General features: G+C 48.5%; 8 protein-coding genes and 1 non-coding gene; 5 read left to right on the top strand and 4 right to left on the bottom strand.

Annotated features, from left to right (window-relative positions):
- Positions 1-15: 15 nt before the first annotated feature.
- CNAG_02125 lies at positions 16-3,114 on the top strand. Of its 2 annotated transcripts, XM_012194573.1 has the most exons (8): positions 16-1,340; positions 1,392-1,478; positions 1,530-1,609; positions 1,661-1,842; positions 1,905-2,110; positions 2,164-2,323; positions 2,374-2,496; positions 2,553-3,114. In XM_012194573.1, the coding sequence occupies exons 1-8, from the start codon at positions 1,333-1,335 to the stop codon at positions 2,985-2,987; spliced, it is 1,281 nt and encodes a 426-aa protein (XP_012049963.1). In that variant the 5' UTR covers positions 16-1,332; the 3' UTR covers positions 2,988-3,114. The 2 variants fall into 2 exon arrangements, with proteins under 2 accessions (XP_012049963.1, XP_012049962.1); XM_012194572.1 differs by having other exon boundaries at positions 16-1,478.
- On the bottom strand, positions 2,981-3,755 carry CNAG_02126 (hypothetical protein). XM_012194574.1 has 2 exons: positions 3,540-3,755; positions 2,981-3,382 (listed from the first exon to the last, which is right to left on the bottom strand). Exons 1-2 carry the CDS (start codon positions 3,626-3,628, stop codon positions 3,253-3,255), a joined length of 219 nt encoding a protein of 72 aa, XP_012049964.1. The 5' UTR covers positions 3,629-3,755; the 3' UTR covers positions 2,981-3,252.
- A 172-nt stretch (positions 3,756-3,927) lies between these two features.
- CNAG_02127 (cyclin-dependent protein kinase regulator) lies at positions 3,928-5,245 on the bottom strand. XM_012194575.1 has 5 exons: positions 5,023-5,245; positions 4,887-4,968; positions 4,531-4,833; positions 4,380-4,480; positions 3,928-4,333 (listed from the first exon to the last, which is right to left on the bottom strand). Exons 1-5 carry the CDS (start codon positions 5,166-5,168, stop codon positions 3,994-3,996), a joined length of 972 nt encoding a protein of 323 aa, XP_012049965.1. The 5' UTR covers positions 5,169-5,245; the 3' UTR covers positions 3,928-3,993.
- A 125-nt stretch (positions 5,246-5,370) lies between these two features.
- Positions 5,371-6,645, top strand: CNAG_02128 (translation initiation factor 3 subunit J). XM_012194576.1 has 6 exons: positions 5,371-5,504; positions 5,566-5,666; positions 5,727-5,855; positions 5,912-6,053; positions 6,103-6,362; positions 6,413-6,645. The coding sequence occupies exons 1-6, from the start codon at positions 5,486-5,488 to the stop codon at positions 6,506-6,508; spliced, it is 747 nt and encodes a 248-aa protein (XP_012049966.1). The 5' UTR covers positions 5,371-5,485; the 3' UTR covers positions 6,509-6,645.
- A 213-nt stretch (positions 6,646-6,858) lies between these two features.
- On the top strand, positions 6,859-11,070 carry CNAG_02129 (hypothetical protein). XM_012194577.1 has 8 exons: positions 6,859-7,726; positions 7,792-7,949; positions 8,012-8,286; positions 8,344-8,644; positions 8,694-9,144; positions 9,202-10,245; positions 10,298-10,414; positions 10,469-11,070. Exons 2-8 carry the CDS (start codon positions 7,807-7,809, stop codon positions 10,862-10,864), a joined length of 2,727 nt encoding a protein of 908 aa, XP_012049967.1. The 5' UTR covers positions 6,859-7,726; positions 7,792-7,806; the 3' UTR covers positions 10,865-11,070.
- CNAG_12588 lies at positions 6,863-7,413 on the bottom strand. XR_001045873.1 has 2 exons: positions 7,100-7,413; positions 6,863-7,054 (listed from the first exon to the last, which is right to left on the bottom strand). It is a non-coding gene; the product is annotated as a hypothetical RNA (non-coding RNA).
- A 132-nt stretch (positions 11,071-11,202) lies between the features above and the next one.
- CNAG_02130 (RNA-binding protein 39) lies at positions 11,203-14,264 on the top strand. XM_012194457.1 has 10 exons: positions 11,203-11,355; positions 11,408-11,909; positions 11,959-12,248; positions 12,300-12,351; positions 12,398-12,507; positions 12,559-12,793; positions 12,853-13,133; positions 13,190-13,361; positions 13,416-13,803; positions 13,917-14,264. Exons 1-9 carry the CDS (start codon positions 11,285-11,287, stop codon positions 13,548-13,550), a joined length of 1,848 nt encoding a protein of 615 aa, XP_012049847.1. The 5' UTR covers positions 11,203-11,284; the 3' UTR covers positions 13,551-13,803; positions 13,917-14,264.
- An 892-nt stretch (positions 14,265-15,156) lies between these two features.
- Positions 15,157-16,567, bottom strand: CNAG_02131 (iron-sulfur cluster assembly protein; the record flags this gene model as incomplete). XM_012194456.1 has 4 exons in its annotated part: positions 15,157-15,664; positions 15,716-15,753; positions 15,812-16,074; positions 16,137-16,567. Coding segments are annotated over 4 exons (749 nt in total), but the record flags the coding sequence as incomplete, so codon positions are not given.
- A 320-nt stretch (positions 16,568-16,887) lies between these two features.
- Positions 16,888-18,385, top strand: part of CNAG_02132 (hypothetical protein) — a 1,891-nt gene continuing 393 nt past the window's right edge. The window contains exons 1-2 of the mRNA XM_012194455.1: positions 16,888-17,209; positions 17,265-18,385. The exon at positions 17,265-18,385 is cut by the window's right edge and continues 393 nt beyond it. Coding sequence (XP_012049845.1) covers positions 16,931-17,209; positions 17,265-18,385 — 1,400 coding nt within the window. The 5' untranslated portion in view covers positions 16,888-16,930. The remainder of the gene's footprint in view (positions 17,210-17,264) is intronic.

The following is an 18,385-nucleotide window of genomic DNA, read 5'->3' as shown; positions in this document are numbered from 1 at the left end:
GTGTGTGTGTGTGTTGTGTGATAAAGATGGAATAAAGTGGTGGGTATGTATCCACATGTGTTCCGTCCGCCGTCATGTCACGGTGTTGCTGTATTTTCTGCGCGATTTCGAAGAAGTGAGTGACACGGCGCGTCTTCCTTTACTTCTTCTCTTTTTTTAAATCCTCTTCACCATTCCTTCCTTCATATTTTTTTCCCCTTCATGTTGGATGTCCGTACCTTCATATTGTCCTCAATTAAGTTGTGTACAACACATACGGCGGCTAAGGAGGTGATAGGAAGTGAGAAGAAGAGAAAGAACGTACGTTATATATATACTCAGATCATTGAAAAGAGCGAGCGAATGTAGAACTATCACTGTACGCAGCCGGCGATAGACAAGGCAGGGCTCTTATCGTCTATCAATCAATATCCTTTGGAATGCGAAAAATCTCTTCGTTCCTTGTACCTCAAAGACTGCGAAAATGCCAATGTCAATCACACATCGGTAAGATTAAACTTCAGATGTTCATCAGTACGATTGCATCAGCCGTCGATGAGCTTCCGTGGCGTAGTCGTCGCTGGTTGCGGGAAATGGATCTCTCGCTTTACGAGGATAGTCTACCGGCATATGATCTCGCCCTGCCATATCTTCCGACCCCATCCATATCTCTCTATAGTCATTCGTAGTACCCCCTGTCTTCTCAGCGCACGAACAGCCAATGCGGAATAATTATTACCTATGCTGAGAAGTTGGGAACACAAAATGGACAAAGGACTTCCTATTATTATCAGAACAAGGCGCGAAGAGAACGACGAATGCTGAATCCCGAACACATCACTTTCACTCAAAGGGAGCAAGGCTATTATTTCACACATTCTTACACTCAATAACAACAAATTCCATTCTGCCATCTCCGCTTCTAGACCGTGTCACCAAAGACGTTTCCAGCTTGTACGGCATGACCATTCGGACTTCCTGTCTGATGGCCTGATCAGCACCCAGAAAGGCAATCCTTCTTGATGAAGGATCAGTTATTTCGTCCTGCCGGACGCGTCAAACCGGTGTGGAAGGGACGATCCTTTGTCCTTATCCACTCTTCGATTGTGATGAAGAAGATGTGAAGGGGGATGTCTCGGATATCGACATGTGATCATTGGCAAGGGAGCATTTTGGATAATCTCGGCAGTATATAACATTGACATGGGCCACTCCTTCCATAGGCTTATAACCTGATTAACCTACTATTGTGGCCAAGATTAGCTATATACGAGCATTTACATCACATCTAACCATCTGTAATACACTCTCTCTTTTTCCTGTAGACTTACTCCCATTGACGACTTGTAAAAGATGACAACGTGGGTTATCGGTTGGGATCGAGGTCAGCACAATAGCTAAGCCACCTACAGACCAGCATCCATGGCCTTCTCGGCTCTTATCTCTCTCACCGGTTTACTTTTCATCTTCTGGCACACATGGCATTACGACCGCTGGAGGTGAGCTCCTCTTCGGTTTAACATGAAATGTGGAATAACCAATCCGCGTAGGTGTCTTCTTTACACTAAGGACAACTGGTTCCGAGCAATGATGTGCCATATTCTCATACTTTCGGTAGCGGGTTTACAGGGTGAGCTTCAGATGCCTGGCATCCGCTAGCATTTGCTGATACAAGGGTCAGTCTATACATGGATAGATGTGCATGTCCTATATTCAGAGTATTGGATTTACTACCCCCCACTTGAAAAGACTATCGTCACTCCATACCAACTTTACAGCAAAACCCATTACAATCTTTTTAAGACTAGTCTGTACTTCATTACCGTTGCCTGGGGATTCTTACAGGGTGTCCACCTTGAGGAGGTAGGTCTTTCCTGTCTCCAACAATGATATGCAATCTTGACTTAACCTCGAAAAAAAAAAAGTTCTTGTATTGGGGGTACCTGATCAAATCCATATATACCCCTGGAGGGCCTCAAACATCCTGGCTGCGCTCCGGTTTCTTCAAAGCCTGGATCGGCCTCTTCATTTGCTCCTTTGCCCTCTTAATCGCCTCTGTGCATATCGAAAACACCAACCTTGACATGATCAGGGCGTATCTTTTCTGCGTTGGTTCGAGTTTGAGTATCTTGTGAGTGTACAACGATTATTGACATATGATCTTGTTGTTAATCTCATATCAAGGCTAGCTTTTGCCTCTGTCGGTCTGTGTCTCATCTTCCCTTCCTTCCTCACAAACGTCCGTCGCCAAGGCGCCAACGCCGAGGTGCTCGAAAGGCTGCACTTCTTTTCAGAGATGAACGAGATTCGTACTGCCTGTCGTCTCGTCTACAGCATTTGTTTCGTAAGTTAAGGTTGTAATACTTGCAATCCCAAGCTGACACTCGTCGTCAGTTAATCGTTTCAGCCGATGCGTTTACCGCAGAACAAAGAGTGAATAAGAGTCGTTTCTGGTCAGACACTTTGTATCTGTGTGGCCAGCTGGGATTGTTCTGTGCTACCTGTCTCTCCGTTGTTGTGAGTTCTCATGATCAGCTAAAAGTTGTGAATATGGGTTAAGATTGGCCTCTCAGGTCCTTCTCCCCCGAAACATGACATCCGAATCCCTTCCCATCGGTAATCAAGACGCCCAACCCATTGTCCCCTACAATCGACCTCCTCCCGAAGGTTACTCCGCCAAACAGTTCATGGAGCTCGGTGAACGTCTCAACATCGGTGATGAAGCCAAAGCCATAGGTCTCATAACCAATCCCCGCGGGTTCGAAATGCAAGTCTCCCCTCCCAGCGACAATCACGACGATTCCAGTTCTGGCTGTTCTGGCAGGACAAAGGTCGATGCGCCTTTCGCAGAGGTAGCTGACAAGACAAAGGTCGCCAGATTGAGCGAGCTGCCGAATTTGCCGAGCGTGGTGCAAAAGTTCAAAAGTCCGTTCGAGACTGCTGAACACAAGATCAAGGGCCCGACGCAGGTGTTTGTCACAACAAGCCATATGATCGTGGAGGAATAGTTAAACATGAGTTGTATATGTGTTGTTTTTCCGTTTGGGTTATATTGTTTCTCCATCTTATCGTATATCTTGGAGGTTGTTAGCAACGTACATTAAAAAGTGTTACATGCAGCATGCCTGCTTCCGACTCTCAAGCACGACATCCTCGCTCTGAACCATCGCCACAATATCCATTGTTCTCTCTCTAGTTGCAATTTCCCAGGATTCTGCTCACCCCATCGCACGCTATCTTCTTCATCACTGTTGCACCATAATCGTGGGCCACCTATGGTCTCTTAAAATATTGACTGGTCACCACTTGTCCAGAAATAATGTCAAAAATGGTAGTGCCGACACCGAGATATGAGTCGGTGATGGACTTGATAGAGGAGTCAGGGATGAGATCGGTGGCAGGGCTAAAAGGGTTGGAAGATACGTTTGACGTTACAGGTGAAGTGAATGACAACGTTTGTAAGGGGGATGCCACCAAGAGTGATAGTTAACGACAAGACGATCGATGGAGGTATCGGAGACACCATCAGCATTATCCGCACTATTGCATCCTGTACTTACGCGAAGCCAGTAGTCTTCTTGACTCCAGCAAGAATAGTAGACACCGCAAGGGCATCGAAGGTGAAGTGGACAAGACGACCGAAGACCATGCTGAATTGGGTGGGGTATTGACGAAATTCGAAGAAATGAGGATGCGACTAGGTGTACAAGAGATGAAAGGCGTAAGGTTTGCTTGCAATACCAAAAAGAAAATGATGTAAATTGAAAACAATAAACACGATTCATCGATTGTCGTTCGTTGGACTTAAAACGAGCGGAAGATGAGAGAAGCGCTTCGGCAACAACCGTTCCTACGTTGGCGTCTGCCGAAGAAACGCTTGCTATACCATTATTTATCGATGGCGGCAACAAATATCCAGCTCTCTTTGAAAAAACTTTGGGTAAATGTACTTGAGATGGAGCATGCAAGGATACATATATGCTTATACAACATAGAAGACACAGAAATACCAACCTACGCTTTCTCCAGCCCTTCAATCCATCGTCTCACCGCTTTTCTAGACTGAGCTAGTACCCATGCTCTTCTCCATCTAGATTCCTTGATCTTTCTTTCTTCCTCTTCTTTGTTTGCCGTCCTTTTATTCCTTTGGATGACGCCTTTTGGCCGATCCAGTCCCCAGTCATTCCAAAGTCTCATTACGACGCCACATCCAGACCAGACCTCATCATAAGATACGTCGAAGAGGAGATACCATTTGGGCGGAAGAGGAATACGGCGAAGACGTGTAGTGAGAAGAATAGATATACAAGCGACAGTGTGAGGAGGGTGAATAGCGTAGAGGGGTGTCAAAAGCCTGTGATCTGTTAATTACGGGCTATTTGGGCAGGAACAGGACTTACATGTCATTCAAGATAGACCAACACATTTGAGTCACATCATCTTCGAATACCAGGTCCAGAATCTTGAGATAATTGATCATATGGTTATACGGCAAATCGACCTGTGCAGGACTTAGAAATAGAGAGCCAACTGAATTGAAACTGAATTTACCTGCATGTTGAATCCTAGTCTCTTGAGAATCTGCATTTCTGACGCCGTAATAACGTCCTTCCAGTCCCAGAATATCTCGTCGTGGAACCCCGGTACGCTGAACTTAAATCCTTCCCATAACCTACCTTTCTCACTTTCATCCGACTGTGATAAAAGGCTTGGATGGAATGACTGGTCCGCTGGAAGATTAAGAAGATGTTGAGTACGAGCCAGGAGGTAAAGGTAAGTGTTGATCAGATCTCGTAAACGAACAGGACTCTCGCAGAGTTTAGATGCCAAGAAGAGAGTTGATATTGATACGTCCTGTCTCACAATGAATCAGCCATGCCTCGTTTCTAATCGCAATCATAACGCACATTGACGCCAAAAGAGCACATGGAGGAAACGTAGTAGAATCGGTGTAACAGGACTTGAGCTGTCGCCATGACGCTTTGCGGCCTACTTGCAGGTCAATAACCGACACATGCTCATTAAGCTATTGGTTTCACTCACAGCTTCAACATCACGCCCGCTTCCTGTATTAGCATGCACCCCGCTACGCGCAGATCATCCTCCACATCGCGTGGAATCCCATCTGCAGCTGAAGGTGTAGAGACGATCTGCTCCAAAGTTGCCAGGGGATGAGGTGAGTGAGACATGCTGCTGTATATCCAGGCCCTGGATAGCTTTTTGAGCCTCTGTTGCAGGCCTCACACCTTAGCTATGCTTGTCAACAAACCTCTGCATTATTTTACTTGTTCTTCTATATTTCGGGCGAATTCCCCCGCCGGTGGAGGTGGGATAAAATAGGGAAAAGCTGGACGGAATCAAATTTAGAAAATGTATCGAGGTTTGTTGTTCTTTCCGGAGTTGCCATCTTTTTCAGAACGACTTACATTGGAAAGCCGGGCAGAGACCAGGATAGACCTTTGAAGCATTTTCCCCACCCCTACCGACTAACAAGACACTAACAAAAATGTCTGACGACGACTGGGGTGAGTCCGGCAAGGCGTACATCCGCAAGATTGTAATTGATGATTCGCTCTTTATCAACAGATGTCGATGAGACTATCGCTCCTGCTGCCCCTGCTGTAATTCTCCCTCCCAAGGTCCCCGCCAAGAAGTGGGCTGATGAGGATGCCGAGGATAATGACAATGTCCGTCTATATCACAACCTGAACAAATTATGAATGTACTGACGCGGCCCGTGGAATTAGGACGACGACTGGGACAAATCTGAGGATGAGAAGCCACAGGCGGCCAAAGTTGCTGCCGTTGCACCAGCAAAGAAGAAGGGTACTCTCAAGCAAAAGCTTGCCGAGAAGGAGAAGCTTGCCAAGGAGGCTGTAAGTGACAGTACTGCTATGAAGGCGAGACGGCCGGTTGCTGACGGACAGCGTAGAAGGAGAAGGGAGCTGAGGATGACGATGATTTGATGTACACCATGACTGAGCAAGAGAGGCGGCGGTTGGCTAGGGAGAAGGAGCAAGAAGCAGACTTAGCCGTGGCTTCTGATCTCATGGGTGCTATCGACGTGGGTGACGGTTCGTATTTCCGCATTTCTAACTGTGTACGGCTGCTAACATATTACAGAGGGTGATGCTCTCAAGAGTGTGCTTTCTGCCCGTCCCTCTACCAAGAACGACTTTTCCGAACTCTCCAAAAACATTTACACTTCTATCGTTAAGAAGCACGAGTCCAATCCTCTTTACGCTCACTTTGTCGAGCAGCTTGTCAAGGATATTAGTACCGCTCTTACCGCTGTTCAGACCAGGAAAGTGTCTTCAGCTTTGAGTGTGTTGGGTAACACCAAGCAACAGGAGGAGAGGGATAAGGCTAGTGGAAAAAAGAAGGTGAGTAGCTCTTGTTACGGGACTAACCTTACATGGCTGACGAGAAAAAGGCTGCGTCTAAGCCCAAGCTCGGCGCTACCAAGGTGCTCTCCAAGGTGGACACTGAGGCTTACGACGATGTTCTTGGAGATGACGATTTCATGTAAGGGGGACGATAGTGTCGTTGTGCATACTATATATAGATCTGTACTGCAATGAAGTTACATCTTCTGGCGTGTTGTCAAGCAGTCGACTTCTTCATGGTATATGATAATTGGCATGATCTATTTTTGACGGCAATGTGCCCGGACGGGTGACTTTGTTCAGTTTACTTCATTTCCTTCTCCTATATCTTCAGAATAGACTGAAAAGGTTGTCGTGTGGTAGGAGCTACCAAATTCCGCTCCTTCTCACTCATAAGCTCCGTCATCATTTATTTTTTAATGTTTGAAACTAAATAAATACAAGACACCAGAGAAAGAAGTAAGAATATTGAATACAAGAACGAGCCATCTGTCAAACACTGATAACAAAACAATTCATCGACATTCATTATCATACTAAGTAACTTTCCTCGCTCGTTGTGACGTTCACCATAACCTTCTTGGGTCGCCAACTAATTGAGCGGCACATCATCGTTTTGTTCACCGCCAAGCCCAACTTATCATCGATTATTAACTAGACAGTAGGAAACAGGAAGGCATAGATGAGGACTGGCAACCACCTCAGCAATGAACAGCAACAAACGACGAACGCACTCAAGACGGTCTGACCAACGGAGCTAAGCCTCCTCATATCGTCGTCATCCCTCGCTGGCTGGGCTCCTGATTTCAGCTTCCGTGCATCCACAGATCCCAAGCGAACGGAGATAAACTGCACTCCGAAATCAACTGCAGAGTTGGCGGTGGATGGTGATCACCTCCAGCATCATTGACGTCATCGACACAACAGCTCGCATCTTTATGCGGATGGATTTCGTTCGTCCTGTTTGTGCACGTCTATTAGCGCAATTTCTTTTTTGGAATAATTTAGGGATCGCGCTCTGGCGGGGGAAAGCCCATCAGGCCCCAAGAAGAGGTAAACAAGAAGTTACTTTATTAGGACAAGCAGCGGACTAGGCCACTGCGAAACTTTATCACTTGCCCCCGTATCATGCCATCACCATCGCAGTGCCTTTTTGAGGACCGGGAATATGACGCTCGTCACGGTCCAATTATTGAAATGATGTCATGAAGCCAACTTCCGTTCCACTATGGTAGCTTTCTTCGCTCGTACTTAAGAACAGTGCCACCTTCCCATCTTTTCCTCTTCTTCCTCACGATTCTCAGATTTTTGTTTATACATAACAACTTGTCTCTTTCCCCATCAATACCACTACTGTAGCAGTGAGTCTTCTCTTGTTCCGGCCTGCTCGCAGGCGAATTCCTTCTGACATTTACCCTTCCTCCAGGATTACTTTCCCACAATGAGTGTAGCAGCCACCAAATCCGAAATTTCCCATAACCCCGGCAAGATGAGTGTTACCAGTGCCGTCTCCGGGGAGAAGGTTGAGGGCGATGTTCAGTCTAGAATGAAGTTGTTCGGTGCGATTCAAGCCTTTAGGGATGGGTGAGTCTAATATTTCGATATTATTGATATTGCGAAATACTTAAGACGTCTATGTTCCCCAGTCGTATGCCTGACAATGAACAAATCGGCTCTGTTCTCGAATATGCCATCGGCCACTCCCCTGTCGACCTCCAAAAACTCTCACCCGAAGGGCGAGTCCTCATTGAAGACTTTAGAGACACTCTTGAGACTCTTCGTATGATCGTTCACGAGAAGAACAGTGATGAGCTTTTCCAAAACGCTGTCTGGTCGTCATATCACGGTGACGTTTCAAAAGCTAAGCAAGATGGTGTCATTCCCGTCAGCAATGAACAGGCCAAGCAAGATGGCAAAACTGGTGAGTAAACTGTGTTTGCGTTTTTGTTTAGGAACTCGGCCAACGTTTATTTTGCAGCCGCTTCCCACATTCGTGTTCTCATTACCCTCTTCCTCACCAACTCTGAAGCCCGAAAACTTCTGAAAGATTTTGGCATCGTTGGCCGAGATATCTTCGCTACCGCCGCGACTAAGGCTGCCGACAAATCTCGACCCTCTCAAGAAAAACTCGACTCCGTTGACCAGGAAGCGCCTTCTCATGAGTGGATCGGTGCCGACGGTAAGAGGCTTGGTCCCAACGAGACTCCAGACATCCAGATCAAGGGCCCCGGAGGTACCCAGGCTCGATACCACCCTAGAGACGACCCTCGAGATGCACAGTGAGTTATATATCCATATTTGCCATTAATTTACTGACTTATTTTCTAGGCTCGTTGACGACAAAGGCAAAACTCGGTCTGCTGGTGAGGCCTACAACCAGGCCCAAGAAGCCAAGTCTGATGCCCAATCCAAGGCTCAGGACCTTAAGTCTTCCGCTCGAGACTACAAGGAGACCGGCAAGCAGCAGGCTCGTTCTCACGCTCAAGATGTGGCCGGTAACCGCGACCCCAATGCCTCCTTGTCTGAGCAGAAGGAACAGGTTAAGGGCGCTGCCTACGACAAGCGCGATGCAGCTAATGCTCAGGCCGACCAGAACCTTCCCGACCCCAATGACGAGGGTAACCAGGAGAAGGCCAGGGGCAAGGCTGCCGCATTGAGGGATCGAATCCCTGAGGAACACAGGCAAAAGGCGGCGGATTACATTCAAAAGTCCAAGAACTTCGTCAACGATGAGTTGCCCGAGGAGAGGAGAGATCAGTTCATCTACAGGCTTAAGAAGGTAAATATCTTTTCTCATTTGACACCAACAAGACAGAAGTTTACTCAATATTTTTAGGTTGTCGTCGAATGCCAGGGCCACAAGGACTACCAGGAGGCCATGACTTGGCTCCTTGACACCCTTGAGAACTACCGAGGTCACGCTAAGCACGTTGCCAACAAGGGCACCGAGTCTGCCCAAACCGTTGCCAACGACCCTGCCGTCGGCGACTCTACTATCCAGTTCCGAACCCTTCTCGAGCGATTCGCCAACGGCAAGTCTCTCGATAATGTTTTCTCTGCTCTCGACCAGATCTACACCGACGTTCAGAACGACTCTGAGCTCCGCGAATGGTTCACTACCTTCAACGACTACATGCACCGAGTGCTCCTAGAGCCCGGTTACATCCTCGACGAGGACTCTGACCGTGAGGCCAGGCAGCTTCGAGAGTCTGGCAGAAGATTCTTCCAGGATAAGTACAAGGCCCACCAGGAGCTTCTTTTCGATGAGCTCCAAGTTTGGCTCACTGCCTTTGGTGAGGACCCGCTCAACGTCCGACTTGGTGACGACATCAAGCGATTTTGCAAGGACTTGCTCTTCAACCATGAAGGTAACCTTACTTTCAAGCCCAAGCTTTGGAACGATGTTCGACAAGTCTTGCTCCCTATGCTTCTCAAGCAAGTCAGCTATGTCCCCATCCCCCGCGCTGAATACTCCGACAACAGCATCGATTTGGTTATTGAGGACCTGATCCTTTCCGGTCCTAACCTCTTCCCTAACCTTGTCCATATTGAGTCTTTCAACTCCTTCTCTTTCAGCCCTTACCCCAAGTTGAACAAGACGATGGACAACCAGCACCACAAGTTCAGATTGAGTCTCAGTCAGATCCAGGCCGACATCCGGGATGTTGCCTTTGCCTTTAGGCGTAAGAGCGGATGGCCCAAGCTTTCGGACCACGGTCTTGCCGATGTTGTTCTCGCTGGGAAGGGTATCTCTGTTGACGTCGAGCTTGAGTCTATCGAGAACCGTCGGGACACTGTCTTCAAGACCAACTTCATTCACGTCAACATTGATACTCTCAAGTTCTCCATCAGGAACTCCAAGCATGACTTGCTCTACAAGGTGAGCACTAGTCATTAATTACAGAGCTTGATACTGACTTAATTCATTACAGTTTATCAAGTCTACAGCCACAGGCCTTATTAAGAGGGCTATCACTGCCGCTGTGCAGAATGCCATGCACACCGCTCTTGGTCACCTTGATGAGCAACTTGTCGAGGTCCGAAACAGGGTCAGTCTACCTAGCTACATAAACTCTTAAAAGTATTGCTGACATTTTATTCAGGTCGATGAAGCCAAGCAGTCTGATGAAACAACCCGAACTCAGGCTCTCAAAGACCTCTACTCCCGCAAGAAGGAGAGCGCCCAGGAGAAGAAGGCTGCCGCCGATGAGAAGACTGGTACTTTCAAGATTATCACCGACCGTGACAGTCAGCTCAACCCCGAGCTCACCCATGACGGTGGCAAGTCTTGGGCTAAGCGAGCGTTCAAGGTTGAAGACGCTGCTCGTACCGGTAAGGAATGGAGGTCACCGGCCTTCAACCTTATTGACCCTGCCCATCCTGCGGTGACTGGCCAGCACCACCCTGCTGTCCAAAATGCGGATGTCGAGTCGGAAAAGTTGAAGCAGAGGGCTGAGGCTGCGGCCCCTGGTGTGGCTGCTGGAACTAAGAGGATGTAAGATTTACCGGGTTTAATAAGTAATGTAGAATATGATCAGAAGTTTGTTTGTATATTAGCCGTATAAAATAACTTAATCGATGAATACTTTTGAATCAATACCTTTCAGTTCTGGAATTGTTCAACTAGCATTTTGGAAGTTACATGACATGTTCATGCTTCTGCACGACTTTAGTTCGTTGGCAAGATGCACGCAGTAGAGGAAGAAACGCGGCAGCAGCAGCTGCAGAAAAGTGCAAAACTGAAAATGCCACACTCTCGGCCTTTCAGGCGTGTTGAATTTGATCCCGCCAGGCCTTCTGTTGGCTGCTCACGGTTCGTCACTTCGCGACAACGAAGAATATCTCAATCTTCCTTCCTAACTTCCTTAAAGCATTCTTAAAGGCTTTTTATATCTATTTTTAGCGAAGTCCATAATAGAATGTCAACAACTCCACCTAGGTCTTCCTACCAATCTGCCAATGGTGGCGACAAGACTCCTGAACTCACCACGTAAGTTGTATCGTCTGTCTTTCGTCTCGAGTCTCCTGACCACTCTGTACAGTAAACGTGAGAAACGCCATCGTGAGGATGATGAAGAAGATGATCGTGACGTATCCGGCAGGTCTCATCGATATCGTCGTGAAGACGACCGCGACTACGACCGTGACAGAAGTGATAGGGGGGACAGGGACCGGGACAGAGAGAGGCGAAACCGCCACCGACGCCGTGACGAAACTGAAGAGGAACGTAGGGAACGCCACCGTCGACGTGAGGAGGAGACCGAGGAAGAACGTGAGGAGAGGCATCGACGAAGAAGGGAGCGTGAATTGAGGGAACGCGGGCGTGAACGAGAGAGAGAGGACGATTATCGTCGAGGATCGAGAGAAATGTCTGTGGGTAGACCCTTGAGCCATAGGGACAGATCAAGAGAGAGTCACCGCAGTTATAGGAGCCACCGCGACAGGGATGAAATGCCTCCCATTAGGCCTATGAGTAGGGAACCTAGGGACATGGCTGAAGAGCGTAGGGAAAATGACAGGCGTAGGGAAATGCACTTTGCAGACGTAAGTCCCTAAGTATTCTTATGTAGTATCATACTGATCCTCGTCGCAGCTTGAACGTGATGGTCGGATGCGGTCTCCGCCCCCACGACGCCGTCGTCTTTCGCCCGAGTATGGAGGTCCTCGCGGTCCGCCTCCTCGCCGTCCTCCTCCCCCCCCTCGTGACCCAGCTACGGCTTTGATTGAAGAGGTAGACTCTGAAGCTCGTTCCATCTTTGTCTCACAACTTTCTGCTAGGATGACGTCCCAGGTTCTCGGCCTGTTCTTCGAAGACAAACTTGGCAGGGGTGCTGTCAGAGATGCCAGAGTTGTGACTGACAAGGTTGCTAGGAGGTCCAAAGGGTAAGTCATCAGGTATCTATGCGTTGCACAGTGGATGCTGACATCTGTTAGTATTGGATACGTTGAGTTGGATAGCGTTGATCTCGTAAACAAGGCTCTTGCCGTAAGTCCAATGATTAGTCAATTGAATATCCATCTGACCTATTTAGCTTTCTGGGACGGTGGTCATGGGTATTCCTATTAATATCATGCTTACCGAGGCAGAGAGAAACCATTCCGGTACTGAACTCATCACTGCTACTGCCCTTGCCAGCAATGCGTGAGTATAGATGGAGTCTTGCCAATGGTAACTAACTAACTTTATACGTAGACGATCTCATGGTGGCGGTGGTCGTTCTTCTGTTCCTTTCACTCAGAACTATCCTCCTCTCTCCACCGGTCTCGATCTTCCACCAGGTCTTGATCCCGACGCTCATAAGGACGCTGCTATCCCATATCACCGTCTTTTCGTCTCCAATCTCGCTTTCTCTCTGACCGCTGATGATGTGAGGCAGGTGTTCGAGCCGTTCGGCGAGATTGAGTTTGTTGATCTTCACATGGATCTGGTAAGTTCATATAATCTAATCTGATTACTTGTCAAGGCCTAGCTGATGTACGAATTTAGAGCGGACTGAGGAAAGGTACAGCTTACGTCCAGTTCAAGGATGTCAAGTCTGCGCAAATGGCGCTTGATGCGATGGCTGGATTTGACCTCGCAGGACGTCTCATCAAGGTCCAGACTATTCAAGAACGCGGTACCTACCAGACACCGGACTTGATCGAGGATAGTGGCAACTATGGCACCCGACTTGACGCCAACCAGAGGCAACAACTCATGTTCAAGCTCGCAAGAACCGAGCCCAACGTCAACTTGTCGTTGTCCGCCCCCAGGATCAACGATTCTCAGTAAGTGTATCGATATTCGTTTGCTGCGAAGTTGAATGCTGACGCCTATGAATTAGGTCCAAGGTGCCAGCGATGGACCCTACTCCTCGAATCGTTGTTCACAACATGTTCAATCCCGAAGAAGAGACCGAAAGGAACTGGGATTTGGACCTCGCCGAAGACGTCAAGGGCGAAGTTGAGTCTAAGTACGGCAGAGTCAAGAGGATTAAGGTCGAGAAGATGTCCGCGGTATGTCGTTCTGTCTTCCCGCATAAAGTAACATGCTCTGACGTCTTTTTCTAGGGTGAAGTGTACATTGAATTTATTGACACTGACTCCGCCATTAAAGCTGTCAAGGGCCTCAATGGTCGATTCTTTGGTGGACGCCAGTTGCAAGCAGGATACATCACCGAGGCTTTGTTCAACGCGCACCTCTAACGGTGATGCAGCAAACATCATTTGACGGATGGATAGTATGGTGTAACAAAAAATTTCCTATTATGTTTTCTGACGTTTTGTTTAAGAGTATGGACCGTGTTATTTATGGATCTTTGTGTTTACAGGTTATTTTCAACCCCGACTCATTATGGGCTATAACACCGATCGCCTGCAAGATACAAACTGCCATCTTCGATCCTCCTTCTCATCATCCCGTGGCAGATTCGACAATCATTGATGGTAAACTGAATAGGCGAGTTATATCCCCCACTTTTTTCCCAGTCGCTTTCCTTTTCTCGAAATGAATCGCCTGTCTGGGATAAGTGGTTGTGTATCACTTGCCTCCCTGCTGACTTGATGCTGAAGGCTTATATAAATCGTGACAAATTTGTGTGGCGAGAAGGAGGTGAGTGTGGTGCACGTAAATCTCACCATACCATTCAGGCATGGGGTTCTGTTTACTCGTTCAGAAGTCTGTAAGATTTAGTTTGGGGTTGCATTATTATAGGCTCGACACAAGCCCCTTGATGGACATCAGCCGCTCTTTGGCGAGGCACGAAGGTCCGAGGAGGGGCTTGTTGCAAATTGCATCTTTTGGCAGGGGCCGTCGGGACCTTTTGGCCTTTTTCGACCATTTTCAAACGGTCATTGTTTGACGACGAGAATTGGAACAAATTTGACTGACCCTTGAATGAATGAAGTCATGTGGCAATGATAGTCCAGATTGGTTTGATCCCACTAACGTTCGCATTCTCTGCAGTACGACTTTGAACGTCGCATTGGAGTTTGGAACATGAATCTTTTCTCTGTAACCACATGTCCCTTTAAAGAGTAATAGAAGGCCAAGCGAATCTCGTTGGATCATACCATCAATGTCCTGCTTCAGCAGAAAACAGGAAGCTGTGCTTGGAATCGACAATCGTATCTCTAGTTTGCTACCTTGCGTATCCAGCCCCTTCATTCGAAAGCAAATCGGACTCCCTCCTTTCCTTACGCAAAAAATACGAAAACAGCCGTTATTATGAGCGATTTCCTCATAGTGCTCATCATGAGAACCGCGACTATCTTTTTCGAGGCCCGACCTCTGGGAGATGGGTGAATTGGGGACGAGTCAAGTTGAGTCAGCACGAGAACGACGTAGTCGATCCTCGGTAAAGGCGAACACTTCCCCTGGAGAGTAGAGCCACCCATGAAGCCATTGTCCCAGATAACATCAATGATCCTCATTCCAATACCGACCGACAACATCCCTCATACCTGTTGGCACGCCCTGGGGCGGGGTCCTGCACCATAACGACTCGGCGATGGGCCAGGTTCGAAAACTTGACACTGAAGTCGAGAAGAGGGGATGAGGCGGAGCGGGAACGAAGGATTGACAATTGCATGTAGAATCTGCATCTAACAAACTCCAATAATAAAAACTGGGCCTTATACCTACTTGTAGATCCGTGATTAACAAATAAGTAGGTTCTGGAAGTCTTACTGCTGTCCATCTCTACGTACGTACTAGCTGGAAATCAACAAAAGAAATCCAGTCTGGAAATCAAATTGTTTTTCCAGTGTTGTCCCGATCTTGGTAGGTTACTTAACGTATAATAGGCTACCACGTCGTACCAAATCAAGAAGGGTCATTCATCAGTGTACACTGCAGCTAACAATCTCCATTCTCCAGCAGTCTCCAGTCACGTAAAAAGCCGGTAATTGGATGATTACCAATAGTGCCCTACGTACGTATTTATGGATGGAGCCCACTTCCAACTTGACGCAACTATCCGCTCAACCAGTCGTTAAAACATAAACTAATCATTACTCTCTCGCCAGGCTTGTCCGACCGCTCACAGGTCACAGGCGTTCACATACCAGCCGTGGGCTTCCATCCTGCCGCTACCAAGCGCACTGTTCTGACCCCCTTTAGAATCCACAGAAAATGTCATGGAAGAGAAGCTCCGTAGGCTTGATATCTTTCCAAACCCCCATGCATGAAAAAAAAGATGCCATTACTAATTGTACATATAAAGATTGACTTGAGATTTGAAATTTGATGGGGTGCTCGTTCGTCCTTATTAAATGTTCTCCATAATCCGTGTAGAGTTCTTTTTAGAAACGAATGTTGACTGGAAGAAAAGCGTTAGGAGGGTCATGGTAGAGCGCCAGAATGAACTTACAAGATTCGCCACAACCGCAGGTGTCAATAATATTGGGGCTAAAGTAACTTGATGTCAGTCATCCGCAATCTTGTAACCTGACAAGATCGAACTCACTTATCAAAGACAAATCCGGCACTCAACCGGTTATCTCTCCAATCCATCCTACTTCCAATGATACTGAACAACGCCTTGCTGTCGATCAATACCCGGACACCATCTTGCTCGACAACCTCGTCAAATTTGCCGCCTGGTGGTGGCACATAGTCGAGATGGTAGGCCATACCGGCACAGCCACGAGACTTTACAGAGATTCGCAAAAGACGAGGTTCCGTGGGTGAAGCGAGCAGTTCACGAAGGTGAGAAATGGCTGTTGGAGTCTGCATTGGCGAGACAAAACGTTAGCCGCCGTCATCAAGGGATACTAATACAGAGCACTTACCATGGTGATCGCATTCCTCTGGCTCTTCAAAGGTACCCTCCTCCTGGGTTCCTTCTTCTCTCCTGTCACTTCACTCTTGGCGGGTGCAGCGGGGGGCGCAGGGTTGGGTGCGGCGTGCATATCCTTGACGCCGCCCTTGGCCTTACTCGATGAAGAGGAGGCAACGGGACCAGAATACGCGGGTGTAGGGGTGTAGGATTGGGAAGATGAGTGCTGGGCGAGAGAAGAACCGTAGCGCAGGTATGCTAGTGAGCGTGATGGGAAAGGGAGGTGGTGGAGTGTTATGCGCGAAGAAGACGCAAATGTGTTGCGGAATGCTGGAAGGGCCATTGTGGCTGACATTTGGTGATATGAATGTTGGAATAGAAGTTGATGATATAGATGTAAAGTCAGAATTTGGAAGGAGATGGATGGATGCAAGTTGGTCATCGAGCCCCAGCGGCGACTCAAGCAAACCGAGCAAACCTCATCCAGCGAGTGCGGGCGCAACCGCACAATGCACGCCTTCCTATTGGCTGAGAACGGCACACTGTTCTGCAGTCTCTATGCATGTGTGCTGTGCCCGCGCAGCCGGCTCTATGCATGCATGCACCCTGCAGCATCCCCAGCCATGCATAGACGCCGCCAGGCAGGCCACACCGTCCTCTGTCGAGCGTCGGTGTATGTCGGTGGTAGTCGGGATTACGTCACGGACTCTACCTAAAGCCGCCGACCGGATTGTTTTGGCGAGTCATCGCAAGTCGCCGGCGGACTCGAATTGTCCAAGCTACTATCGATGCAGCCATTTGGGACGGATGGACCATGCAAACAAACACCGGCAACGACGAACAATGCCAGACAACGCCACCCAGCTGCCAACGCTCCCGTTCGAGGTCATCAGGCGCATCATACACTTCCGCCTCGCCCTTCCACAGATCTATCCCGCACCAATCACACCACACGCACAGTATCACCCCTCATGGGACTCGTGGACCGGCGCGAGGGGCAGAGAGGTGGAATCGAACATGGTGGCTGAACGCCGCGATGTCGTGAGGACGGCTTGGGGACTTGTAAGAGTCTGCAAAGCTTGGAAGGTACATCTGCTCCGTTGTGTCTAGCCGCCGAGCCGAGCTGACAAAGCACCTTTAGGCGGTGGTGTTGCAATACCTATACGCGTCCCCGAACATTACGACCAACCTTCAGCAACTGACCTTTTCAATTCTCAAAGGTGATGCGAAATGGTCAGACATCAATCTCCATGCGTTCTCTCTTCCTGGAAGACACGTTACTACTCTCGATCTGTCGCATATTCCTCTGGAGGTGCATAGGACGGTGGTCAAACAATCTTGCTTGGCTCTTTTTCCGCTCTTGCCCAACGTCACGCATCTCAAGCTGGGTGAAAGGGAGACAAAGTGTATACCGTTTGGAGAGATTGGGTGGGCTGCGTTTGCAAAAATGCTAAAGTGTTTGGAAGGTGTATGGGTGGATGAGCGAGAAGGAATGGGACGAGAGCTTGTTAGGCTTTTGAAAAAGTTGCCGAATCTCGAGGTGCTGGGTGTCGTTGGTCCTGGTATCAGTGTAGAGCCAGATGAAACCAGCGGCCAGCGACCTTTACAACTATCTCTGCCGAAACTTCATACCTTCAAAATGGAGGGTGTGCCCAGTGGAGACCTTGTCTCCACCTTACTCACAGCCTCCCTTCCGTCTCTTACCCATCTGATCCTCACCCCTACACCGCTCATGCCATTCGACCAAAGTCTGGCCCTCCAAACAACCCTCGGCCCTCAAATCCGTTCCCTCACCTACCTCCCACCGCGAGGCTGGCCTCGAGCCGATACATCCATCCCGCCAGACACTCTCGACATACACCCCGAACTCATTCATCTCGCATGTCTGGACGGCGACTTTGAAGGACTCGATGTTCTCCTTCGCTCGCCGGCATCTACAAACCATCCTCTCCGGGTGCTGACTGTCCCAAAATGGAGTCCTTCCTGCAACTCATCAGATCTATTTACTTCCCCGCCTGTGGCGCCTTCCAACCTTTTCCCATCCCATCTCCTCACTCCACCCCCATCCCCTCCCCACCAGTCTTCCACGGACGCTTCCCTCCCAGGGCCCCCTTTCCTTAGAACATTATGTTCCTGTTCCTCCACCCATCCCACCCACTCTGGCCAAACTCGCAGCGGACCAAACATAAAAGTGATAGTGATCGACGGATTCAAATGGGTGAAACCCACCCTCGGACAAGCAGCCATGAGAGCAGGCCAGTC

This window comes from Cryptococcus neoformans, chromosome 6, assembly GCF_000149245.1.
Source record: "Cryptococcus neoformans var. grubii H99 chromosome 6, complete sequence".
NCBI classification, from domain to species: domain Eukaryota; kingdom Fungi; phylum Basidiomycota; class Tremellomycetes; order Tremellales; family Cryptococcaceae; genus Cryptococcus; species Cryptococcus neoformans.
The sequence above is the reverse complement of the archived record's forward strand: the minus strand, read 5'-3'. Positions and strand labels throughout refer to the sequence as shown.